General features: G+C 34.6%; 3 protein-coding genes across 5 annotated transcripts; all 3 read left to right on the forward strand.

Moving 5' to 3' along the window:
- The first annotated feature begins 2,642 nt into the window (after positions 1 to 2,642).
- On the forward strand, positions 2,643 to 4,051 carry LOC125876302 (uncharacterized). Its single transcript, XM_049557447.1, has one exon. The coding sequence runs from the start codon at positions 2,643 to 2,645 to the stop codon at positions 3,903 to 3,905; it is 1,263 nt and encodes a 420-aa protein (XP_049413404.1). The 3' UTR covers positions 3,906 to 4,051.
- A 1,038-nt stretch (positions 4,052 to 5,089) lies between these two features.
- On the forward strand, positions 5,090 to 17,132 carry LOC125875771 (26S proteasome non-ATPase regulatory subunit 2 homolog A). The gene is made up of 26 exons (XM_049556804.1): positions 5,090 to 5,197; positions 5,291 to 5,430; positions 5,605 to 5,705; positions 6,535 to 6,655; positions 6,731 to 6,790; positions 6,918 to 6,985; positions 7,815 to 7,857; positions 10,427 to 10,492; positions 10,649 to 10,687; positions 10,774 to 10,856; positions 12,287 to 12,401; positions 12,603 to 12,677; positions 12,923 to 13,081; positions 13,513 to 13,620; positions 13,724 to 13,828; positions 13,912 to 14,052; positions 14,136 to 14,240; positions 14,395 to 14,616; positions 14,803 to 14,916; positions 14,988 to 15,203; positions 15,398 to 15,457; positions 15,549 to 15,662; positions 15,752 to 15,837; positions 16,097 to 16,205; positions 16,316 to 16,494; positions 16,619 to 17,132. The coding sequence occupies exons 2-26, from the start codon at positions 5,305 to 5,307 to the stop codon at positions 16,692 to 16,694; spliced, it is 2,691 nt and encodes an 896-aa protein (XP_049412761.1). The 5' UTR covers positions 5,090 to 5,197; positions 5,291 to 5,304; the 3' UTR covers positions 16,695 to 17,132.
- Positions 17,133 to 18,201: 1,069 nt separating this feature from the next.
- On the forward strand, positions 18,202 to 25,562 carry LOC125876724 (uncharacterized). 3 transcript variants are annotated; one of them, XM_049557954.1, is made up of 18 exons: positions 18,202 to 18,356; positions 18,615 to 18,694; positions 18,804 to 18,893; positions 18,974 to 19,085; positions 19,352 to 19,379; positions 19,993 to 20,091; positions 20,196 to 20,265; positions 20,353 to 20,387; positions 20,508 to 20,582; positions 20,664 to 20,759; positions 21,537 to 21,600; positions 22,104 to 22,157; positions 23,037 to 23,122; positions 23,211 to 23,271; positions 23,342 to 23,406; positions 23,545 to 23,650; positions 24,631 to 24,719; positions 25,063 to 25,562. In XM_049557954.1, exons 2-18 carry the CDS (start codon positions 18,629 to 18,631, stop codon positions 25,223 to 25,225), a joined length of 1,359 nt encoding a protein of 452 aa, XP_049413911.1. In that variant the 5' UTR covers positions 18,202 to 18,356; positions 18,615 to 18,628; the 3' UTR covers positions 25,226 to 25,562. The 3 variants fall into 3 exon arrangements, with proteins under 3 accessions (XP_049413911.1, XP_049413912.1, XP_049413910.1); XM_049557955.1 differs by having other exon boundaries at positions 18,621 to 18,694; XM_049557953.1 differs by having other exon boundaries at positions 18,204 to 18,356; positions 18,582 to 18,694.
- Positions 25,563 to 25,849: the final 287 nt, after the last annotated feature.

Genomic DNA, 25,849 nt, shown 5'->3' on the forward strand with positions numbered 1-25,849 from the left:
AATTAATAGTTATTATTTTAATTATTTTTTTATTCAAGAAAATTGAAATCAAGAAAAAAAAATAACTTTTTAAGTGACAATTTGAGATATCATCTCGAGATATAAGTTTCCTTTTTCTCTTTATTTTAGCTTATATGCAATGCAGCATATATTATGCTATTCTTTTTCTTTCTTTTCAAAAGATGGTATAAATAAATTTAAAGAAAATGAAATCTTATGTATATTATTCTCATGCCAATTTTGTGATTATGATACATGCAGCACAAGGTCCTCTAGGTATATCAGCATAATTATCGGCTAGTTAAACTGCTTATATTCAGCCTGATTGTTGAAAGTCATTCAAATAAGAAATTGACAATTGTTAGCTTTATTTTGTTTTTAAATAAGGGAGAAGACATAAGTATCCCTAGACTATGATCGAAATTCCAGCAACACACCTTAATTAAACTAAGGTCCTATTACCCCTGAACCCATTTTATATATAATTTTGTGCACCTTTTGGCCTACGTGGCACACTCCGTGACTCCACACAATTGAGGCGCGTGGGAGATACTTGAATGCCACATAAGCCAAAAAAATGTATAAAATTACAAAAAAAAAATGAATTCAAAGAGGTAATAAGATCTTAGTTTAATTAAGGTGTGTATCCCTGAGATATGAGTCATAATCTAAGGGGTACTTGTACCTTTTCCCTTTAAATAAAGTCTTATGTTAGTATTGAAAAGAAAAAAAAAGTTAATAATATGGTGTTGAATATGTTTGATGATGTATAGTGTTTTGGAGAAAACCATGTGAAATTAATCTAAAGTGGGATGACATTATCACACCACAATATTAAGAATATTTTTGAATCGTTTTAAGCCAACTATGGCTGATTTATGAAAATGAAATGAAACCATAAAACATGTGAAAGTGGTCCATGCATGTAATTACATTAAATCCAGGGATGTGATTATCAATCCTTGTCGCCAAAATCCAATAAAAAAAAAATTTCACTCGGTATTCAGTATCCGCATAGTGACTATCCATTCTGAATTCGCTCCCATTTGGAGGAAAGAATTTTCTATCAAGAATTTTTTATACACAAGACTCGAACCCAAGACCTCAATTTTACAAAAGTACTTTCATTTGGCCTCAAAAAATGAAAAATACTAATGTATATTTCTAACGGAAAACATAAAAAATTAGTTTACCCTTTTTTGCCTTACCCATTATGTTCTCAGAAAGCTGCTACTTTGGAGCAAATTACGATTTCAGTATATTAATAAAAGCCGAAAAATATATGGTACGCGCTAAAGATAAAATATATTACGCAGGATAAATGTTTTGCATTCAAACTTTAAGTGAAAATAAGTTTTATTATCAAGTAGAGGAGTGTGATTCGAAATTAACCAAGGTTAGAGAGAAGTGGGAAAAAAGTCTGAAATATATCCGAACTTTGACTGAAATTGCTGTAACAATACCGAACTCTGGAAATGACCTTTTACCCCTGTACTATTTAATAGTGTATTTTAAAGGTATATATGTGTCTACGTGAACATCATAAATATTGCATTATTATAAATAGTAATGTGTCCACGTGGGCACATATATACCTTTAAAATACACTATTAAATATTGCAGGGGTAAAAGGTCCTCCATAAAATTTGATATCGTAACAATAATTCCGACCAAAATTAAAATATTTTTCAGACCCTTTTTCTTTTTCCGAGAAAAGTAGATCTTTACGTATACCAAAACAAAAGACTACAAAATTTATCGTTAGTCTATATCATTAAATAAAACATTAGCGACAAATTTATCCATAAGTAATTCTTTTAATATATTTTTAGTGATATGAAAAGAAAGCCATTCTGAAAATGAGAATTTCAACAAATTTGAAACTCAAATTGCCAAAAAAAAAAAAGAGTTAAGTTTTTGACTAAAGTGATCCACCTAACTCAACTGCTAAATTAGTTATAAATGGGCCCCTACCCCTCCCTTTTCTTTTTTTCATATTACCCTACATTTTGAGAACATTAATCTGACTTTAAGTATCTAGAAAGCAAGAAAGAAAAAAAACAAATACCCCATACGTCCTATATTAGTCGATAATTAAAAATAGTTATTTCATATTAGTTGTCCACCTTACTAAATCAAGAAAGTATTATTTAAATTTTTTCTATATTACCCTTGCAATTTTTTTTTAAAAAAGTATTCACATTTGTTTGTAAAAATTTCAAAGAAGTTTTTTAAGGAGTGAATTAGTAAACTTATCTTCTTATTTATAATTTCTTAAGCAACGTACAAAATAAAAAGTGATCAACTAATATGAGACAAATTAATAATAGAAAGCCACAAGACAAATAAACACACTATCTTTTGACTATGGACCAAATCATGTTTTTTTATTTTCTGCCTATAATTAAGGTGCCTTCTTGGTTAGACATTCTTAATGGAATAGCACATGCAGCATGCACCAAAAGCCATAATTTTACCTACCCCACAAATCACACTAAAATTTTCCCCACAATTCCTCAATCTACGCACATCATCACGGAAAGCTAAATTAAACCAAAATACACTTTTAACTACTTTATATAAACCCTCCATAAGAACCAAGAAAGCAATACACCTCAATATTCTACTTTTAAAACATCACTATGGGGCATTTCATCAAGCAAGTGGTGTGCATTTTGTTCTTGGTGATTTCAACTCCATTTGTGCAAATTGAAGCTAGAAATAGCAAGTTTATGATCATTCCTACATCTCCTTCACCTGCTCCTACTCCGATTTCTAATGAAATTAGTTTTCCCCCTTTTTCATCGTTAAGTCCAACTTCGTCACCAACACCAGCACCAACACCGGACTTTAATGATTTTGGATTTCCTCCTTTGTCGTCTTTAAGTCCAACACCATCACCAGGAGGGGATGATCAAGATCCTGGCTTGCCAACACCGGCGGGGGCACCAGAGGAAGGTGACATTGAAGCACCAGCACCACTTTTGAGTGACACTCCTTATGGACTTTATGGTCCTCATTCTCAGAAAGTTCCTTCTACTACTCTCACAAATTTTGATCATGATGTAGAAACTCAAACTCCTGCCAAGGAATTCCAAGGTGCCCGTTTCAACACGGACGAGTCCTACAACAACAACAATAACAATGGATACTCTGATAATTACAACTACGATAGCCACTCGGACAACAATAATGGCTACTCTGAGAACAACAACAACAACAATGGCTATTCCCAAAATTACAACAACAACAACAATGATTTCTCTGAGACTTACAACAACAACAACGACAATGCTGTTTTCTCGGAGAATTACAACAACAACATCAACCACAACAACAATGATTTCTCCGAGAAATACAACAACAATGATGTTTTCTCGGAGAATTACAACAACAACAACAATGATTTCTCCGAGAAATACAACAACAAAGGCTACTCTGAGAATTACAACAACAACAACGACAATAGCTACTCCAAGAATTACAACAACAACAACAATGGGTTCTCCGAGAATTACAACAACAACAATGGTTTCTCTGAGAATTACAACAACAATGACTTCTCTGAGAATTACAACAACAACAATGTTTTCTCTGAGAATTACAACAACAACGGTTACTCCAATAGTTACAACAACAACAATGGATACTCTGAGAATATGTCAGAGAGGCAAGGATTAAGCGACACAAGATTCTTGAACAATGGCAAGTACTACTATGACAACGATCATGCTAGCAGCTACAATAACAATGCGAATATGGTGGAAAGACAAGGATTGAGTGACACAAGATTTTCGGACAATGGCAACTACTTTTATGGTAAAAATGGTGAGAAAATGACCACGGAAGAGTTCAAAAGACAGCAGGACTATCCAGGCACTGAGGATCAGTATGAACTTCCTTGAAGATAAAACATTTATCAATTGGTTCAGAACACAAGGACAAAACCAGAGGATATTCAAATAGATTTTACAGAGTTGATTGAATTTTAAGTTATTATGAGCGAGTGTTTGTGTATTAGTTCTACTTGTGTCTGCAAACACTTTTTTTTTTTATAGTTCTGCAAATCAGACCAAGGGAACTTTGTGTTGTTTAACACTTCTGAATTTTTTCAACTTTTTATAATGACATTGAAGCTTCATGCCTGGTTATAAACTTGTACTGAAGTAGTAAAATTTTTTGTACCTTCAATTATTTTTTTGGTAACAAGGACACCTGTAGCACATGAAACATGTAAATCGCATTAGGCAAGTACTTTCCTACAAGTTCGATTGAGAAACAAATGGAGGTGGTGGCTTTATTTTATTTGAGCAGATTATCTTAGTAATCCATGATATAGACTCTTATAAACTTGTCAGATAAAAAAAAAGATCATATGTACGCAAATTTCATGTGGTTTGTAGCCAATAAACTATTTTTTTCAAGTTTAAATTTCAAATTTTACACAAAGATTTCCAAAATTGTATTAAAGGAAAAAAAGTCTGAGAAAGGAAAAAATAAGAGAGAAAAGATTACATGAGCATCTTACTTTTGTTCTAGATGTGTGTCTTTTCAATTAATACATCATTTCATTTGCCTCCTTTATCACTCCCTCAGGAAGGAAAAAAAAAAAGAAAAGAACTTTGCATAGGCTCAGGATTAAAGTTTTAGATCAGTTGGCAACTATATATATACTAATAAATATGGATTTAAAAAAAAAAATACTAATCTATGCAATATAAACAGCTAATTTTAAGATTGAGAATTTTGGCCATACATTCTGTACTTTAAACTCGAAGTTGAATTTCAGAGTTTTCAAAAATTTGAAAAACAACAAAAAGTATTTTCACTCCGAATTTCTCAAAATAATAATAACAAAAAAAAAACTCTAATTTGTATTCGTGGTCAAACTAAATTTCAAATATAAACGCCGACTTAATCTAAGATGGGCTGTTAAAGTGGCAAGCCCATTCTCTACTTACCAGATCCAGTAGCAAGCCCACACTAAACAAGTAGTACCATTTTGGGCTGAAAAGAGTCTATGACCATAAATGGGCCGTTAAAGTTGGGCAAGCCCACAAATCTTCTTGCCCCTTTTGTCTCTGCAAATATATAAAAGAAGTGCTACAACAAAAACCAAACAAGTACAACTTTTGCTTGGTGAAGACGAAAACCTTTGTTCTTCTCTCGTCAGTGTTCAACATCAGTGCTATTTTCCGTATGTTCACTTCCTATTTGAATTGATGAAATCAAGTTATTGCACAATCAAATTCAATAAATTTGTACTTACTACTTCTATTTTCTCTGCTAGGGTTTTAGCTGATAATGTCGAAGACTCCGGATCCAAACAGTACAGATGCTAGCGGCAGCAAGTCTACAAAAGAAGAGGCAACAATTAAGGTTCCTTCTAAGGACCCAAAGAAGAAGGATGATAAGAAGGATGAAGATCTCGTAAGTGAACTTGAATAAAAATCGAATTTTGAATGTTTTAGTTTTGGAATTTTTAGTTGTTGTTACTAATTTTGATGGATATTGTGCTAAGAGAGTTATCACGGAATCAAAATTTAAAAGTTGATTGATTAGATTGTGTTTTCGTTGTATGATTTTTGATTTTGCTGGGATTAGTCGGAGGAGGATTTGGCGTTGAAGCAGCAATTGGAACTGTATGTGGAGAGGGCTCAAGATGCTGATCCAGGACTACAAAAGGTTGCACTTGAGAGTATGAGGTATTTCTCTTTCACCCTTTCTTTTTGTGTTTTTTCGGGTATGTGGATGTTGAGGATTCACCAAACGAAGTTGACCTAGTTTGGGATTAAGGGGTTGTTGTTGAGGTGAGCTGAAGTTGGACAATGGTTACAGCTATAGATAGTGTAAAGGCTCTTGCTTTTGTTAAGCTCCACTTGGGAGATTAAATATGTTTTTCGGGCTTTGATATTCTAGTTCCTTCGCATGCTGTGTTGTTTTGAGGGAAATCCGGGTACACACAAGGAGGGGAGCTGCCTGGTAGAAGTTGTCTTTAGTGCTTTAAGGTGCCTTATTTCATTATAGGTAAATAGCAGCTTGAAGATGGTTCCACATTCCCCTTTTTCTCTTCTCTGTGCATATATGCTAAGTACAACTGTAGTAGAAGAAACGTTCTTGAATATAAATGTAATAGTTGCAGTTTTATTGTTAGCGGACATGTTCTTTGGGAACTCTTTCAGAAAGAACTGTGACCCCCTTTGACAGTTCTAAATCTATCAGTTAGACATGACAACTGATGGAAAATGTTTGTAAGCATGTGTAAAAGATTGCCTTTTGGAGAATTAGCAAGCACTACATGCATATGAAGCATGTACATTATAATGTTGCATCCTCGAAATATCTGTGGAAGATTAAACTATAGCTTTTTTTTCTTTCTAGACTGTGCCTATAAGCTCCTATCTTCAGTTTGTATGAGAAATCAGACGCCGGCTTAAATCTTCAATCCTTAAACTTTTTAGGTTCTGTCCTTTACATAAGCAAGGACACATTTTCTTTTTGGCTCTTATGCTATACATCTTTCCTTTGTTATAGACAGGAAATTCGTACATCAACAAGCTCGATGACATCAGTTCCAAAACCATTAAAGTTCTTGCGTCCCCACTATGGAACACTGAAGGGATATTATGAAAAAATGCCAGACTCAGATTTGAAGGTATGGAATTGGCATTGCACTTAACTGCTGTCGAAGTTGAATAAATTTCACTTACGCAATTTCAACTGCATGCAGAAACTTATGGCAGATATACTTTCTGTTTTGGCTCTGACAATGTCTGCTGAAGGAGAAAGGGTATGTCTTGTTTTTGGTGTATTTTAATAACTGTGCATGTGTGATATGCCATTACTCGTGCTTTTGTGAACATTAACAACTTCTTCATCTATTTTATGGCTATTATCAATTCTATTGGTTCTTACAGGAGAGCTTGAAGTATAGACTGGTGGGCTCTCAAGGTGAAATTGGTTCCTGGGGACATGAATACGTTAGGTAAGTTTGATAGGCAGTACATTTGTCTTATCCTCTCTGTTCTTCCCATTTATATGATTATTCCTTTAGTAAGAACATATTAATCTTATTTACGATTATTTAAAACTTATTTTGGAATAGCTTACCAAGATATGACTTCAGAAAATCTGCATCTTCTCTGGGAAGTATAGCTCTTTCACGAGCTCATATTTGTATTTATATTATTTCCCAGTCTTGACGGACATCAATGGTGCAAATGAGTGTGTGCATAAAATCTCTGGCATGTGCTGTTTTGTGAAACATAGTACCTAGCGCAGCTGCGTGTTAAGTTGATCTAGGATAAGGAAATAGACTCTATATTTGCATGAGTGATGGTTCATTTTTAGGGGAAAGGAATATATAGCAGTAGTGAAGTGTATCTATGTCCTTGTCCCAAGTGTTGGGGTTGAGCTGTAGGAGTAACGACATGGAGATTCCAAGCGCGAATCCCAGCTACAACATCCAGTGTGAGCCCATCTACTTTAGCTTTAGTGACTGCCTGGCAGAATTAACTTGTGGGATTTAGTATGCTGTTCGATGGATCAGTCATGTTGGACGCTGACTGACCCAAAATCACTGTTGGCATCATCCAGAGATGTTTATCTATATTGTTGTGTGATGTTAATGCTGGTTTCCAGTGTAATGACTAATGCATGAGATGACTTTCTGATTATGTTCCATTTCAATATTAAGATACTAGCTCTAAACAGTATACACATTACTTTGTGTATGAATTCATGTGTTTCATTTCTCAATTCTTGCCCAGTCCATTTTGGCACCTCAAGTATTGGCTAACTGATTATTTCTACAGGAACTTAGCTGGAGAAATTTCACAAGAGTATGTAAAACGACAGGTAAGTTTTCCTTTATCTCTTAAGTTGTGTAAGGTTTCAGAAGAATATTACTATGTGTTTTTTATACAGTTTGTGCTGTTCATGCTTTGTTTAGAGTTCTGGTTACTTGATGCATCAGCAATTCAGGCTAACTTTACTGCTATGTACATATGTACCTTCTATCATTTTTATACAAGTCATTGATTCTCTGCATATTACTACNACAGTTTGTGCTGTTCATGCTTTGTTTAGAGTTCTGGTTACATGATGCATCAGCAATTCAGGCTAACTTACTGCTATGTACATATGTACCTTCTATCATTTTTATACAAGTCATTGATTCTCTGCATATTACTACTGTTAGAATATGAATAGGTTTATACAATCCTATTAGAATAGGAATAGGTTTATACAATCCTATAAGAATAGGAATAGGTTTATACAATCCTATTAGAATAGGAATAGGAATAGAAATAGAAATAAAAATACTAAATAGTATCCTACTTGGTAAAGGATTGTATTCTAGGGTCTATAAATAGGGTCTCGATGTAATAATGTAGACACAACAACAATTCAATAATATTCTTTTCCTATATTTCTCACAACTACTACAGTAGTTCCACGAGGCCTGGGCCCAAACTCAAGGTATAAAAGTAATAAATTTAATTAAAGAAATTCAGTTACCTTTATCTCAAAAAAAAAATTTAATTAAAGAAATATAATTTATATCATATTTTTTTACTTTATAATTAATATATAATCTAATGGCACGCTGGACAGTTGATAAGTCTTCATAATTATTTAAGTTCTTAATCATATAATTGGATTTTTTAATTAAAATTACTATTTATGAGAAAAAAAGTTTGGCGGGAGAATTAGAAAAAAAAAGAACACAAGTGATTAGATATTTTATAAAATAACATGATTTAAATACTTAAATAAGTACAATTCAATGAAGATCATAAATCGAAGAGTATTGGCATTTTTATGAATTTGTGAGCAAGCAACTTAAGTATTAATTATCGACAGAAATAAATTTAATTTGATATTTATTAAGTTCTAATTTCATTCGTAATTTCTTGCAGCAGGAGTTTCTGCAAAAAAAATTTCCATCTTATAGAATAATCTAATACAACAAAAAAATTCAATAACTTCAAGTTTATATTACAATAGTTTTGACCTCAATTTAGAGGCTTTATAAAAATTAACTTAGTAATAATCTTATAAGAATATTAATAAATTATAATTGAAGTACATTAATAAGGATTCCATTTGATCCATTTTACTTCTTTTTTCACTTTTTATAAACCCCTTGAAGAATACCCCATCCGTTCCATTATAATTATTGTTTTTTTTTTCACGTCTATTAAAAAGCAATATATATACAACGTATTACTAAATTACCATATTCATTAGATGCTTTTTGAGAATCAAAACAATTTTTAAGAGAACTATAAGGGTATAATTGAAAATAATTGTACATTTTAATTTGGTACTAACAATTGTTTTGAGATATTTTTTTGAGGGAAGGGACTATTAATGTAAGAGAGAGTATTAACTAAAAGGTAATAATTAATATAATAAGTGGTAAGAAGAGATTCATATAGTTACACCAATAACAAAGGCCCAAGTGAGAATGATCTTAAGAAAAAAGTGAGGGGAAAAATGGGAATATGTTACACCAAATCGGTTGTTACATAAAATGAGACTTTTCATGTTATGTAATGGTGAATTTAATGATATGGTACAATATGATTTTAGTAACAACCAAATCAAACATCTTATTTAAACTAACAATTTAATATAATAGGTAACAACCATCCAAACAAGTTGTAGACTAAGGGTAGAAATATTGTAGTACTAACTTGAATTTATTGAAATTCTTTGTCCTGTTGGATGATTCTAGAAGAAAAATAAAAGTTTTGCTGAAACTCTTGCTCCATGAAATTAAAACTCAATAAATATTGGAAGAAACTTATTTTATTTCTAACTAAGAAATTGTCTGCTCAGAAATTCATAGAACTCGCAATGTTTTTTATTAATGATCTTTGTCCACTTGTAATCATTTAAATATTTTAAATCATGTTGTTTTATAGATTACCAAACGTCGTGTGTCCCTTTGATATTTTCAAACTCTCTACCCAAGTTTACTTTCTTATAAATAGTTTTTCTATTGGTACTTATCCAATCATGTGTTAAAAACTTTGATATTTATGAATACTAATCACCAAATCATGTTTAATGTGACACCAAATGATATGTTATGAAGTAAAATTAATTATTATAATTATTGTTTTTATATTTGAGTTTGAGCCCGGGCTTAGCACAAACCTGATGGAACTAGGTTTATATGTACAAATTTGCTTTTTAAAAGGTTGTAACATTTACCTGTTCTTTTTAAAAGGTTGTAACATTTACCTGTTCTTTTTCATTTTGAATAAGTAGCAGCAAACTACTTCAAGCCTTTTTCGACCTTTATCTTGTGAATGTTATGCATACCTTTTTACATCTGCGTCATGCAATAACTTCTAAAATTAGGTTTTTAATCAGCTTTTCTGTTTCTATTCTTACGATGCATTAACAATGTCAGAGTGAAGAGGCCTCAATTGATGATCTAATGGAGCTTGTGCAACAAATTGTTGCTTTTCACATGAAGGTATCATTCTTCAGATTTAATTTTAGTTGAGTTGCAGGATAGAACTATAAAAGTTTATTTCCTTTTTTCCTGTATTGATGCGGAAACATATCACTTTCATCTCCTTTTGTTTTCAAAGATACCAAATTTTGACTGATACCTTGTTCTGCAATGCAGCATAATGCTGAACCTGAGGCTGTCGATCTTTTAATGGAGGTATTTTTCTCTCTCCGTGTCTTTACATAACCTAAGCACTGTTTCCATGAGTGGTGCTGATGAGGCATCTGTTTGAATTATTTCAGGTTGAAGATCTTGATCTCTTAGTCGAGCACGTTGATAATACAAATTACAAAAGGACATGCTCCTATCTCACCAGTTCAGCAAAGTGAGTTTGCTCAGGACACAATTTTGGAGGTTCTTTGTCAGAATATTTGAATCTTACGAATTTTCTCTTGGGAAATTAAGATTTGCTGGAGTTTTATGTAGTTTTGATGCTCTTAGTTAGTCTCATCATCCTCAATTTTTGTTATGATAACCATGGTGCACTGTCCAACTTGCACGCACCTCGATTAATTCCATTGGGTACCTGATACCTCCCCCACCAGTGCAGGTGCCAGGTAGTCACTAACGTTCACTGGGAATTTAACCTGAGGGGTCATGGTTCTGAACCCACTTCATTGACTACTAGGCTACACCCTTATGTGCTATTCTCATGTGTCCTCTATTATCTGTAGTTTACCACTAACCTATAAGTTGTGTCATTGTGTGTTCATTTGATAATGGAACTACTGTAAAAATTGGAGTTGATCTATTGCATTACAGTAAGAAAGCCATGCCAAAGGAAAGCTGACCAGGATTACCAAATCACTCATAGAGCTATGAACATTTACATACATAGTTTTATTTGTGGCTATGTCGAGTTGGATTGTAGATTCGAATTTATTAACTAAAATTGATGCATTGCTTAGAAAGAGACCTTTCTTTGATAGCCTACAAATCCATTGTATCAAGCTTCGAGATTTGGTGGATAATGCGCGACTCTCTTGCCTTCTCTACTTAATGAAGACCAGACAACTTGATTCATTAGCTGGGATTCGAACTCGTGATGTGTCTATATGACATTGCCTGCTGTATTGTGCTGTTATGATTCAAGGCCCTCGGGCATTGCCTAGAAGTTCTTTTGTTGTACTGTACTATTTATGCTTACTTTTAAGACGAGGGCATACCACTTCCTGAACATTTATTTTCTAAAGATAGTTGGTTCACGTGATGCCTTGGAAGTTTTCATCAAGGACAGACTAAATTCAGAATTGGGAATGATATAGGTAGAGTCTGACGAAAGGTAATAATAGTCGTTTGGATCTTCCTACAAGAAATAAGCGAAGGCATGTTGGTACTGAGATCCTTACTCATTACCCCTTGCAAGCCTATCTTTGGGAGTGGATAACTTTGTAGAAGTGAAGTCTGAATTACTGGTTTGTTCTGGTTAGTAGTTCAAATTTTCAGTCTCACTTGAGTAACAAGGTTCTTAGGAAGCCCTTCTTTCCGATTTTCAGCTTGCTTTAGGTGTGTCAATTCGTCTCTGGTGGAAGCCAAGAAGTAAAAACCCCGTGACTTCTTTTTAAGATATAAAAAGATACTATGTTACTTATAAACCCCCACCCCCACCCACCCACACATTTGCTTTTTGTTATTCCATCATTTCTTTTGTTTGTTTTCTGCTGGCGATTACCTCTGGTCTTAAAGATTATCTAATGTCTACATTGGATTCTCCATGACTTCTGCATTAGAACTCATGATTTTTTTGTCTAACAGATACCTTCCTGGACCTGACGACATGTTGGTTCTTGATATTGCATATACCATCTATATGAAATTTGAGGAGTATCCCAGTGCACTTGTGACTGCACTATACCTGGATAACACGCAGGTCTGCATTTTTTATTACTACCATTCTCCCCCCACTCTTTCTTTAAAAGAAACATCGTTTGTTAGAGCGTAGGGATGTTTGCTTAAGTGTAATGGATCTGTTCTCTTGAAAGTTAAGAGTCTAGTTGATCTGTAGATTTTATATTTGAAATTAGGGTATAATTTGATTTTGTTTTGGTTTGGTTTATATCATTGTTTGCAGTATGTAAAGCAAGTGTTTACATCGTGTGATGATCTTCTGCGGAAGAAGCAGTTCTGTTACATTCTTGCTCGCCATGTAAGTTCTCCATTATTCTATTCTATTTGTCATTTTCTGGCACACAATGTCTCTGTGTGGATTTCCTTTTATGGATTCTCTTTCTTCTCAATGTCCTCTCTTCCCTTTACTTCCAAATAATTCTCTCCTGACCCCGCATTCCCTGCCCCAGAGAGTTATTAGTGCTGGATTTATAGCTTGTGACATAGATCAGTTTTGTCTTCGATGGTTCATCTCAGATTGCTGATTAATGTCTGGATATGCAGGGTCAGACATTTGAGCTTGATGAAGAGATGTGTGCAGAAGATGAAGAAAGAGAAGGATTACAGGAGATTATTAACAACACTAAATTAAGTGAAGGCTATCTTACACTTGCTCGTGATATTGAGGTCATGGAAGCAAAAACCCCTGACGACATATACAAGGTTTGCATTTATAAATTTATCCTTCCCTTGTCACTTTGATTTGCATCTACTGTTGCGTAGGTTCTCTATTCCTTAATTTAAATATATGAACCTAACAGTCCCTGGGTGGTGAATGCTCTTGACCCTGTGTTGATCTTCTTTTGGTGCGCAGAGTATTCACCTTGCAACGTTTTGCCAACATTTAATGTGTGAAGTGCAGACCAACCTTTTAACCCCCCCCCCAGAACGAAAAGAATAATAATGATGAGCTAAACAAAATATCTTGTTTTAGTTTCTTCATCTAAAGAATAGTATCTTGTTTAATTTCTTAATATCCTTGGTGAAGAAGAGCTTGTTTGGCAAATTATGTTTATTACATATCCTAACTCTGTTCAAACAGAAAGCATTCGTAACCAAAAATTGTGCTAATTCCCTTTGGTTTAATTTATCAGCCACATTTGCTTGATGGCCGGGCTAGTGCGGGGGCAAGTGTAGATTCAGCACGACAAAATTTGGCCTCTACATTTGTAAATGCCTTTGTCAATGCTGGCTTTGGTCAGGTATATAATGCGTTCTGTTTGTTTAGGTTACTATATATATATATATATATATATATATATTATCGGTCTGAATATTTCTATTCACTTTATATTTCGGCTCCAGGATAAGTTGATGACAGTACCGTCAGAGGTGTCAAGTGGTGGTGCCTCAACAAGCTGGCTTTTCAAAAATAAAGAACATGGAAAAGCTAGCGCTGCAGCTAGTCTGGTGCGTTGTTTTTAGCCGGGCGTCACTGTTCATTTTTCATTAGCTATCATGAGGCTAACGATTGTTCCTGCCTAAACATTTAGGGTATGATCCTGCTTTGGGATGTTGATTCTGGTCTTGCACAAATTGACAAGTATTTCCATAGTACTGATACCCACGTCATTGCTGGTGCACTATTGGGAGTTGGGATTGTGAACTGTGGTATCAAGAACGAATGTGACCCTGTGAGTTCCTTGATGTTGTGTTCTACTCTATTTCTTCTGCAAAACTTGATAGCCCTGGATCTTAATATAATTCTTTTGAGCAGGCATTGGCACTTCTAGCTGAGTACATAGACAAAGAGGACCCTTCAATTAGAATCGGTGCTATAATGGGCCTTGGTCTTGCTTATGCTGGTTCTCAGAATGAGCAGGTAGAGTTCCTTGTTGTCTTTTAATTGTGTGGACATGAAACTTACTAATCTCTTTTGTAGTTAGCAATAGGTTTACCATGTAAAAACTTTATTTTCGTTGCAACGGAAGGTTCTAGAGATTTACAACTATTTAATTGACTTCACTGATTTTCAGATCCGTAGTAAATTGACCCCAATACTTGGAGATAGCAAGGCGTCCCTTGATGTGCTTGCATTTACTGCTATATCATTGGGATTGGTATATGTTGGTTCATGCAACGAAGAGATTGCTCAGGCCATCATATTCGCATTGATGGAACGAAGTGAGTCAGAATTGGGAGAGCCCTTTGCCCGTCTGTTGCCTCTTGGTCTTGGTCTCCTGTATCTTGGAAAGCAGGTAAACCAATTTTTTGTGTGCTGTAGCTGTCATTAACTTTGGGAGGATAAATATAATTAACTTCCAGTTCTTAGAATACCAATTGCCTGGACATTTGCGGATCAATGTTCATGCAGTTAACTTTAAGATTTTGCGGATCTTTTTTCTTGCAATAATGATTTTGGATCTATCTGCTATTTTCTATAGGAAAGTGTTGAGGCTACAGCCGAGGTCTCGAAGACCTTCAATGAAAAGATTAGAAAGCATTGCGATATGACCCTGCTTTCTTGTGCCTATGCTGGAACAGGCAATGTGCTCAAGGTAGTACAAGACTTGTGCTTTTAAGTGGTTTCATGAGGGTAATACAATAACTGAAAGTTTCAATGTCTCAGGTCCAACATTTTCTTGGTCAATGTGCCCAACATTTTGAGAAGGGTGAAACCTTCCAGGGACCGGCCGTCCTGGGTATTGCAATGGTGGCAATGGCTGAAGAACTTGGACTCGAAATGGCCATACGTTCACTAGAACACCTTTTGCAGTATGGAGAGCAAAATATCAGAAGAGCAGTTCCTTTGGCTCTTGCCCTTCTCTGCATTTCAAACCCAAAAGTATAGTGAAAAATAACTTTTATCATTGACCTCTCCTTCATTTGTCCTTTTTCTGTTGCTTCTTTAGAGTTGAGTTACTTAAAAGTATTCTTGTTAGGTCTTTCACTCATAAGCAGTAGATGCCCAGGCTTTTTCCTCTTCTTTTTTTGGGGTCATGTGCAAGCATAACTTTTGCTCCTTGGTGGTTTGTACAGGTCAATGTGATGGACACTCTGAGCAGGCTTAGTCATGATTCAGACTCCGAAGTAGCTATGGTATGTTTGAAGAACGGCAGAAAGTAGATATTTGTGTTACTATTAAAAAGAATTCTCAGATCTGAACTGCTTATCTAAATGCTGTGTGTAGGCTGCTATCATTTCTTTGGGATTGATAGGTGCAGGAACAAACAATGCCAGAATAGCGGGCATGCTGCGTAATCTGTCCAGTTACTACTACAAAGAAGCCAACCTTCTGTTCTGTGTAAGAACTAATTTTCCTAGTTTTCTCTTATGGGAACTCTGTAATATTAAGTTCACGGTCTGATCTGATCGTTGGATTCGCTTCTGCAGGTGCGGATCGCCCAGGGTCTTGTTCATTTGGGAAAGGGATTGTTAACTCTCTCACCATATCATTCTGAACACTTTCTGTTATCTCCGTAAGCCCTCTCTTCTACAACTTGCATATAGTTCAATGGAGACAAGTTCTCTTCTTGATGTGTAACAGTGAACATTGGTGCATTAAACTTTGAACTGTTACTCTAGTTTGTTATATCCCAATTCTGTTGCAGTCTGCAGTAGATTTATTCTTTTGAGGTTGATTAACTATAATATAAAATACTGCTATTCAGAGCTTAATGAGCTAGTAGCTCTCTTTGATCAGAGTTCCATAGTTGACCCACCTTTGAACCTTTTCAGGACTGCATTGGCTGGACTGGTTACTCTGCTGCATGCATGTCTTGATATGAAGGCCATTATCTTGGGGAAATATCACTATATTCTTTATTTCCTAACTTTAGCTATGCAGGTTTGCTGTCCGTTGAACAAAGCATTTCTCTTTTTTCCTTTTTTTTGGTCCATTTATGTCTTTCCTGCTATCAGCTCCTAATTTTATGTCCTTTTTCACTTGCTTAACAGCCAAGGATGCTGCTGACTGTGGATGAAAATTTGAAACCCTTGTCGGTTCCTGTCCGTGTTGGCCAAGCTGTTGATGTTGTAGGTCAGGCAGGTCGGCCCAAGACCATTACTGGTTTCCAGACCCATTCTACCCCGGTTCTCCTTGCTGCCGGCGATCGAGCTGAGCTCGCAACCGAGAAGTATACTTATGCTTTGCGATTTGATATTTATTCTGAAGACATTTAAAAAAAAAGAAGTTGCCTTTTTTCTTAAACAATGTCGTTCATGTAGCTTGTCTTACTCACATTTGTTGTCAATGCTCAGGTACATTCCTCTCTCGCCCATTCTTGAAGGCTTTGTCATCTTGAAGGAGAATCCCGACTACAGAGATGATCAATAGTGATCTCAATGAGGTATATGAATGGACGAGTCAGAAGAAGTTTTAGATGGCTTACGATATTTGTTCAAGGAAGAATGGCTGGAGTTATTGATAAGGCTGTTTAATTTGCTGAAAGTTGCTCTTTGCGATGAGATCCATTTACTAACATGGTGGCAACTGTGGCTATCAGGGCCATCTTTGCTTAGAAGTGTCTGAAAGTTCCCTAGTTTGTTTTTCATCGGCACTGTCTTTCATGATGTGTTCTTTACTTTTGCCCCATTGATGTGCTCTGTATAAAACTCCAGATAGTTATTTATTTCAGAAGTTGAAACCGAAATCGTTGTTACAGTTTTCTGTTCACGTTCACGGGATCTGTTTTATTTCAGGCATAGTTTAATGATACTGCTTTATGCTTTGTGAGAGCTGAGTTATGTAAAAGATGAAAATGACGATATTTTTACTATCATATTAGTTTCTGACTATGATGAAGTATTGCTCTCAGTTTTGGGCCTGTTGTTCTCCCTCTCTTTTTGTCCACCATATTAAAAATAGAAATGGTATGCCAAGTCGAACATGTGAGAAGAGAGTACTATTTAACTGGAGAAAAAACATGATGTTTTGTTTGATAATGTCAACATATTTAACCCAACTTTATAGCTCTCTGTGATTGTGGTTTTTAAGATAACATATTTGAAAACTAAATGAAAGGTGCAATAAGTGCTCATTTGGTTAAATGATTAGTTATTCAAGTATTGTAATATATGAATTGATAATGTAGAGATTAATAATGCACAGTAATAAAGCAGAGATTAGTAAAACATTTTAGTTCTAATGAGGGGTCACATCATGCATGTTGTTTACTTTTGATGTATGAAATTGTTTGATCATTTTAGATCGTTTAAACAACTAATCTTGGAAGTGTTTTTTCAAAACTAAAACTAAAACGGTGGGGGCAATCAAATTTGAAGAGCATTTTTCAGCAACAATTAGTGTTTGATCAAATTTTTAGTAAGTGTTTTTAAGTGTATTTTTTCAAAAATAACTTTTGCTTCTCCTAAAAGTTTGATCAAATATCTCAATTTTGAAAAAGAAAAGTATTTCTTTCCTTTTGTTTAATTTGATTGGACATGAATTTTAAGAAAGTAAATATTTTTTTTTTTGAATTTTGTCATCTTAAATTAAATATTTATGAATATACTAAAAATATCATTTAATTTTGTAGTCTTAAATATGCTAGGTAGAATATTAGGATTAAGGATTATTCACAAATTATTTGTCAAATTCCTTAGTTAATACTATTGGCCATATAATTTTTTAGCAAATGAATGCTACTTCATAGTTTTTTTTTATTCATAGATTGAAATAAAAAACTGAGAGCAACTCAAATAATAAGTCATAATATACATAGTTTAGGAATAATATATTTTAGGAAATTGTAATTCTTTTCTAGATATTATTAGTATTAGGATTAATAATATAGAGTAATAATATTTAAAAGGATTGTTAAAAAGGAAAAAAATTCACATATAGAAAAGGCATCTCAACCCTAAACCCTCAACGGCTTGCCGAAGTTACACCTTGCTTCAAATTTCCCTTGCCGGTGTTCTTCTTCGTCTAAGTCTGTTGAAGAACCACCACTCTCCCGCCGGCGCTAGTTTCTTACACTTTCATCCATCATCACCGGTAAGCGCCGACGCTATATGCCATTTATTTAACCATTTTATTAAGTATTGCGGTGTTGTTGCTTGATTTTTTTGTTCAAGGAATTTACCAAATTCGTTTGAATTATCAAAATAATCTGTTTCAGTTTTAAATTTATTCAATTTTACGTATTAGATATCAATTAATCTAACTGCGTAATGAAATCAGTTTATTTAAATTGAGGTTGATTATTGTATTTATGGTTAGTATACTAGTTAATCAATTCTGCTTACTCTGAAGTTGAAGATATCAATATGAGGTTGAAAGTTATATCTCGGTCTACGGATGATTTTACTCGTGAACGCAGTCAGGACCTTCAGGTTTGGCCACTCTTACTTGTGTTGGGGAAATGTTCTTTCACACTGTGTATCATGCTTGCCCTTGTTGTTTTGAAAATATTAACTCGCATAATGATCTATGCTTGATTAGAGAGTTTTTCGGAACTTCGATCCCAGTCTTCGACATCAAGAGAAGGCAGTGGAATATGTTCGTGCTCTGAATGCAGTAAAACTAGACAAGGTTATTCCTGTTTCGTTATTTAATTTATATTGTTTTATTTTGTTTGAGTTTGTCAATTTAAGTTTTTTTTTTTTGTAAAGATATTTGCAAGGCCATTCGTTGGAGCAATGGATGGGCACATTGATGCTGTCTCTTGCATGGCAAAGAATCCTAATCACTTGAAAGGAATATTTTCTGGCTCCATGGACGGTGGTACGTTTTTTTCGAAGTCTATTTTGTTTATAGGTTTTTTTACCTAGCTTCAACTATTGTTACATTTTGATGGTACATTTAGTTAAAAAAATATTAAACATTTAAAGTATAAAAGATATTACAAATTAAAGATTCTCTGTCTCAAAAAAATAATAATTAAAACTTTAACCTTGACAAGTAATGCATCGAGGTATTGCTGGCTGAGAAAATTAAAATTATATCTGTTAATTACTCTGGACTTTTGAAAATCTTTTGTGTTCTTGCAGATGTTCGCCTATGGGATTTAGCTACCAGGTAGATATGCAATGCAATTGTTTTAGTTATTACTTGGCTTGGCATTTTATTATGATAAGTGTGATCTTGTATAACCTTTTATGCAGTTTTATAGGGTAAGAATCTCTTAGACCAATAGCATCATTTTCAGTTAAAAAGCATTTGGAACTTGAAAAATATGTTTTATTACATTACCATTAAGTATGCATGTGATATACTTGAAATTCTGATCTTGAGACCTGAGGTTAATTATTTTGGAGTACTACTAATTCACAGTGCACTAGGGATTTTTATTTCAGTGTTACTGCTTGTATATGACACAAGCTGTATGGGATATCTTTATCTCCAATTTTTTCACGTTTTGGACTTCTTTTAGATGTTTCATTCTAGTTGTATAACGGGTTGAAATGTGAAAACTCTCTCTTTTGGCATTAGATCAATACTTGTACTTATATGCAGTTTTTCATCTGTAACCAGCAAATAGAAGCATGTTAGTCATTTTTGAAAGGCTGTATTTTTTCAATTCCCATTACTTTTTGAACAGCTCGTGCGTGTTCTTTTGATTTTTTTTTTATCTCAGTCGTGTACCTTATAATGAATGTGTGCCCAATTTTTCTTTTGTGCAAAACCATAGGCGGACAGTACGTCAGTTTCCTGGTCACCAAGGTGCAGTACGTGGTTTGACAGTGTCCACGGATGGCCGTATTCTTGTATCATGTGGAAATGATTGCACGTAAGGCTTCAAGGGAACTATTGCATGCATGGATACACAATTAATATTGAAAAATATTCCTGTACTATATCTGACCCACTGTGCTTTTGGCTACTTTGCTATAGTGTTAGGCTCTGGAAAGTTCCTGTTGCTACTCTAATGGAGTCTGATGATGGATCTGATAACTCATCCCAGGTAAATGCATTTCAAGCTTTCTGTTCTTTTCCATGCATGAACTTGGTGTGCCAGATTGTCTAACAAACTGAATTCTTTTATTCTCAGCCATTGGCTGTTCATGTTTGGAAGAATGCATTCTGGTATGTTATTTGGCATCATTGTACTTGCAAGATGATCAACTTAAGGATATCATGATAACTTTATTTGTTTTTCTCTAGCTTCATAACATCAAACTGCAATTGATGTTGTCCGTTTCTCAGGGGTGTTGACCACCAATGGGATGGTGATCTTTTTGCCACAGCTGGTGCTCAAGTTGACATTTGGAACCATAACAGGTTTGGTCACCCATTTGTTGTATCTTTTTTGCTGCCAGGTATGTGCAGTTTTTAACACATTTTAATCATCTTGTGAACCAGGTCTCAGCCGGTTAATAGTTTTGAATGGGGGAAAGACACAGTTACATCTGTTCGGTTTAATCCAGGGGAACCTAATCTTTTGGCTACATCAGCAAGGTTTTCATTCCTTAAGACTCTGGAGCCTTCTTTTTCCTTATTATTTTTTTTTTGGAGAAGGATTGAAGGCCTTCTTATAAGTTTCCTGTCCAGATGCATAACTGACTCTTTTGTTTTACCTTAGTGCAAATTACTTTTTACTCAAGGTAATCAATTAATAGTTGCTCCTTATCAAAAAAATCAATCCGTCGTTGTTAGTTCATATTTTCATATGTGATACTCCTTTTCTTTAAGACGATTAAAGCTTAGTTGGTTTCTGTGATCTTTTCTTTTTCTTCTGATACTTGCGTGGGTATCTGCATTTTCCAATCATGTAGTATACATGTTTAAATAAACCCTCATTTGTATATAACCTTTGTCAAGTTAAATATCTCTTAGCCTTTTGAAAATTCACTATTATGTGCATCTGGGTTGCTAATGTCTTGGACAAACATTTACGCAGCAGTTGCGGCTTCTTTGAGTGTCAAATCAAACTTAAAAATATTAATTAGTGAAAATACACGAAATCTTCCCAATTTTTATGGAAAAATCCATAAAATATTGCACCTGTAAAGTTGTTTTGAAGAATAATTTTGCTTCGAACACTTGATTAGTTCGTGCTTTTTGCTCTTTTGATAGTACTCGTGAATGGTCTTTTAGAATAGCAGATGCCATGCATGTTATTGTAATTCAGTAGTTGCTCAGTTACTACATTAGAATTGATGCTTGCAAATTTCCAAGTGTAATCCGATTTTTGCCCTGCAGCTACTGATATGTGGTATTTGATCTTTCTTGCAGTGATCGAAGCATAAGCATCTATGATTTACGGCTTTCTACACCAGCTAGAAAGGTTATTATGGCGGTAAGCAGCACAATTGTCTCTGTGAAAATTACTGCTAATGGTTGCATGGTCTTGTTTTGGTTAAATGCTGACCCATAAGCTACTTATTTTTTTAATGTGTGAGTTTTGTGACCTTCCATTTCTTTTAGGCTTTGAACATATTTTGAGTGATTGACTTGTTTTTAGGTTCAGTGGTCATGTTAAAAGAACCGCTGGGACCTCTCTTGAGTAATTCAGCTGATGTTACAAAGATGCCCATGTTACAAATCAATAAGCAAACTAACAAGTTTGCACTTACCTCGTCCCTTATCACTGCAAGTGCTGGTGACCTTGCCATTTTTCTTGTTTTTCTCATTTTAGGACAATTGTACTGACAACATCTTTTATAGAGAAAAGATAAAAAATCTCCTATATTAGGGATGGGAAGAGGGAAGCCTTAGTATCTTTGATAACAACTTTTGATATTTATCTGCTGTGTATTCTTTCAAAATAGTTCATTTCTGAGTTAATATTTATTTTTGCAGACAAAAACTAATTCTATAGCATGGAATCCGATGGAGCCAATGAATTTTACTGCCGTGAGTGCAACATGAGAACTTTGTTCTCCTTTCCTGTATCATGTGTTGTTCTCTCATAATTCTAGTCATGATTTTTTTGCTTTCAGTTCCTTTATCACCCTTCCTGATTCCTGCTACCAAGAAATGGTTTTGTTCTGATATTATGTTGCTACCTGTAACCTGAATGTAGATTATAGGTGGCAGGTCACATCCCACTTAAATGTGATTTTGATTTTTTGTTCTGTTTTTAGGTAAGGTACTATGAGATCTGATTCATGGGTGGGTGGGGGGATTAGGCTCTTTTTGTGAAAAAAATTAATCCTGATTTTTCTTTGTCCAAAATCTGTAACCTATACCTTTATAATATTCAGAAATTTTGGTTAAAGGTAACTAAAAGAAATTTGAGAGTCCTTCTACGTCTCTAGTGAATTCTGTGAGAACTTGAAGCATAAATCTTAAATTGAAATGTATATATCCAAATTTTGATGATGTTTTAAACTTTAACATGGAGTAAGGTGGATAATAGTAGCCTGCTTCCAGTCCTTTTCCGATTGCTAAAACAGTTTTGATTGTTATAATTTGAATGTAGAATTTAATCATCTTAAATATGGATGGAAACTTGCAAACTTAGATAGGACCAAAAGGTGACTGGTTCCTTGGAAGGTTTGCCTAGTTACGCTTCTAACACCACCCAAACATTATTGCTAGAAGTTTGTGAAGCTCAAGTAGAGTAGTGTAGCTCTATCATGGACTCACTGCCCTTGTGTAAAATGTTGCTATGCTAGAGTGTCACGTGGTGTTGATTTTTTTAATCGTTAGTGGTTGTTTTCACTTTCCAGCATGAATTTATATGTTAGGTGCTTTCTTTGCTATTACTCCTCACATGTCTCCTTGGTATAGGCTAATGATGATGGAAGATGCTACAGTTATGATGTTAGAAAGTTAAATGAAGCCAAATGTGTGCATATAGATCATACCTCTTCAGTGTAAGGCATCAACTCTTTCATTTACTGCAGTTCATGTGTTGTATTCGACAAGCAGAGTTTGTTGCTAATATTAGGGGTTTATTTGCAGGATGGATATAGATTATTCACCAACCGGTCGAGAATTTGTTACTGGATCTTATGATAGATCTGTAAGTTCCTGTCAAGTTTATTTGTTCACCTAGTGTCTCAGCACTTTGACTGAATTACCATCCTTTGTAGGTGAGAATTTTCAAATATAATGGTGGTCACAGCAGGGAAATTTATCACGCTAAGAGGATGCAGAGGTTTCACTCCATATCTTGATGAAGAAGCATCTTTTCTGTTTATTTTAGTTATCCCCAACAATAATTTACAGTCTTGGCTGCTTATAGTACTTGCACTATCAAGTGAATGTGTTTTCCTGACATCTGTCATCAACTCAGGGTATTCTGTGTCAAGTTCAGTTGCGATGCAAGTTATATTATCTCAGGAAGTGATGATACCAACCTACGTCTATGGAAAGCAAAAGCATCTGAGCAAATGGGAGTTGTATGTACCTACACTACTTGATTCTTTTGGTTTATATCCTATTTACTGGGAACTTGTATACATGTTTCCTTTCTTTTTTAGATGCATTATAGGTTTGAATCTTTCTGATTTTTCCTTAACATATCTATCCCTTGTTCCTCTTTAATTGTGGATTTGGTTTCAACACGTCGTTAAGATTATAAAAAGATGATGATCAAGAGGTCGTAAGTTTTTATACCCCATCCATTTTAGTTTCTTGGGATGCTTAGCATGGTGAGATTTCGGGTTTTAGTTATTGGAAACGAAGGAAAGATTTACATTTCTTCAGTAGAACTGTTAGACACGAGATTCCAAACTTGAAAAAACTTTCTAGTTTTTCATTGAAATTGTTACACAAGTTAAAGAGTGTGATGAGTATTAAAAAAGGAAAAGAAGGGAAAGAGAGAGTTGTTAGTGCATAGATGAAAAGGAAATTCTTAAAACACCCAAACGTGTAGGTAGATAAATCCCTGTCAGATAAACAAAATGTTTAGAAAGGAACGGGGAGAAAGATATAACTTATGAAATGATTAACATTTGATTGTGCAGGAACTGTTGTGCAAAAGAAAAAAAAATACGATTGTCTTAAAACTTTTCTTGCAAGAATGACTTTTTGATATGTTGTGTTGCCTTTATATTGGGTTATTTAGGTATTGTTTTCTTATCGTCCCAAAAAAATTTCTTGAAAGTTTGGTTTGCGACAATATTTAGAACTAACAATTGTCTCTCCACCTTCTTCACTTTGAAGCTTCTTTATGTGCATCCCAGTACTATTGCCTTTAATAATGAACAAAATAATCTGTTCCTAACTTTTTCTGGAGGGCGAATGTTGTACTGTTGTTTTGGAAGAAAATGGGAAAGAAAGCTATTTAATGTTAGCTTCCTTGATTGTTCTGTAATTCTGTTTCTGTTTTTCTTCACCTATCCATTTGAGTATAAAATCTGAAATTGTGTCCTTGCAGGTTTTGCCAAGAGAGCGGAAAAGACATGAATATTTGGAGGCTGTCAAGAATCGTTACAAGCATCTTCCTGAAGTCAGGCGCATTGACAGGTAACAGTTCATCTATGTCTAAGATTCTTGTCTTAGGGCCTTAGGCCATTGGTACCAAATTCTAGTTGGTCATCTTGTTAACTGGCCTGTAAGATCATGCCATGTCCATCCAGTGCCAAAAGCTTGTTACACTGAGACCTATATTATGCTAACTCAAGCCTGAACAAAAGCTCTGCATGGTTAAAGACTTAAAGCTAAAGTGAGAAGTTCAGAAGATGATGATTACCATTGTTAATTCTGTGTGCATATATTTGTTACTTTGCCTTCCTGTTGAATATCTCAAAAGATTCCCAGTGAGCCCAAAAGAGATTAATCTTCACTCTCCTTTATTGTGATTTTACAGACACAGACACTTGCCAAAACCAATCTACAAGGCAAGTAGACAAATACGCGAGATGACAGAATCTGCGAGGCGGAAAGAGGAGAGGAGGAAAGCTCACAGTGCCCCTGGAAGCATTAAGAATAAGCAACTGCGAACAAAAAGAATTGTCCGAGAAGTTGAATGAAAAGTGTGGCTGTCTTGATCTGCTGATGCATGTTAGCCAGGCCAATTTGAACCGTTTAGAAAGTTATTAATTATTTTCACAGTTGTATAAGATAGTATATTTATTTTATCAGAGGGAAGAATTGAAAGTTCCATCATTTCATGTCGTTATCGAGATATAGTGGTGGTTACTTGCGTTAAAATTATGTTGCTGCTTACTGCTATAAATTTTGCCCTGCTCTTTCAAATAGTGATAAAAAAATGCAGATTCTATCATTAAGAAAAACATGTTAACAGACTCTGGTTAAACTTTACCTGAATGCATTTGCCAACTAGATTGGTGAGCTACATTGTGAATACTTATATTTGGAAACGTTTGCTGAACAGCTGAAAAGTTTGTTCATTTTCGCTTTCATTAGATGGTTTGTAAATCATACTTGGATGATAAACTCGAAGTTAGATTTAGTAGTTCAAACTTCAGAGATATTAAAAATTTTGAGATGGTCAAGTTAAATAAAAATACCTAAAATTTGCTTACTTTCAAATTGCTCGAATCGGGGGCTTTAGTGAGCCTTATTTCATTAGACATGATAGAATTTTTAAGAACTCCAAACTCGTGATTCTAAATTGATAACACGGTTAAATA

This window comes from Solanum stenotomum, chromosome 9 (genome assembly GCF_019186545.1).
Source record: "Solanum stenotomum isolate F172 chromosome 9, ASM1918654v1, whole genome shotgun sequence".
NCBI classification, from domain to species: Eukaryota; Viridiplantae; Streptophyta; class Magnoliopsida; order Solanales; family Solanaceae; genus Solanum; species Solanum stenotomum.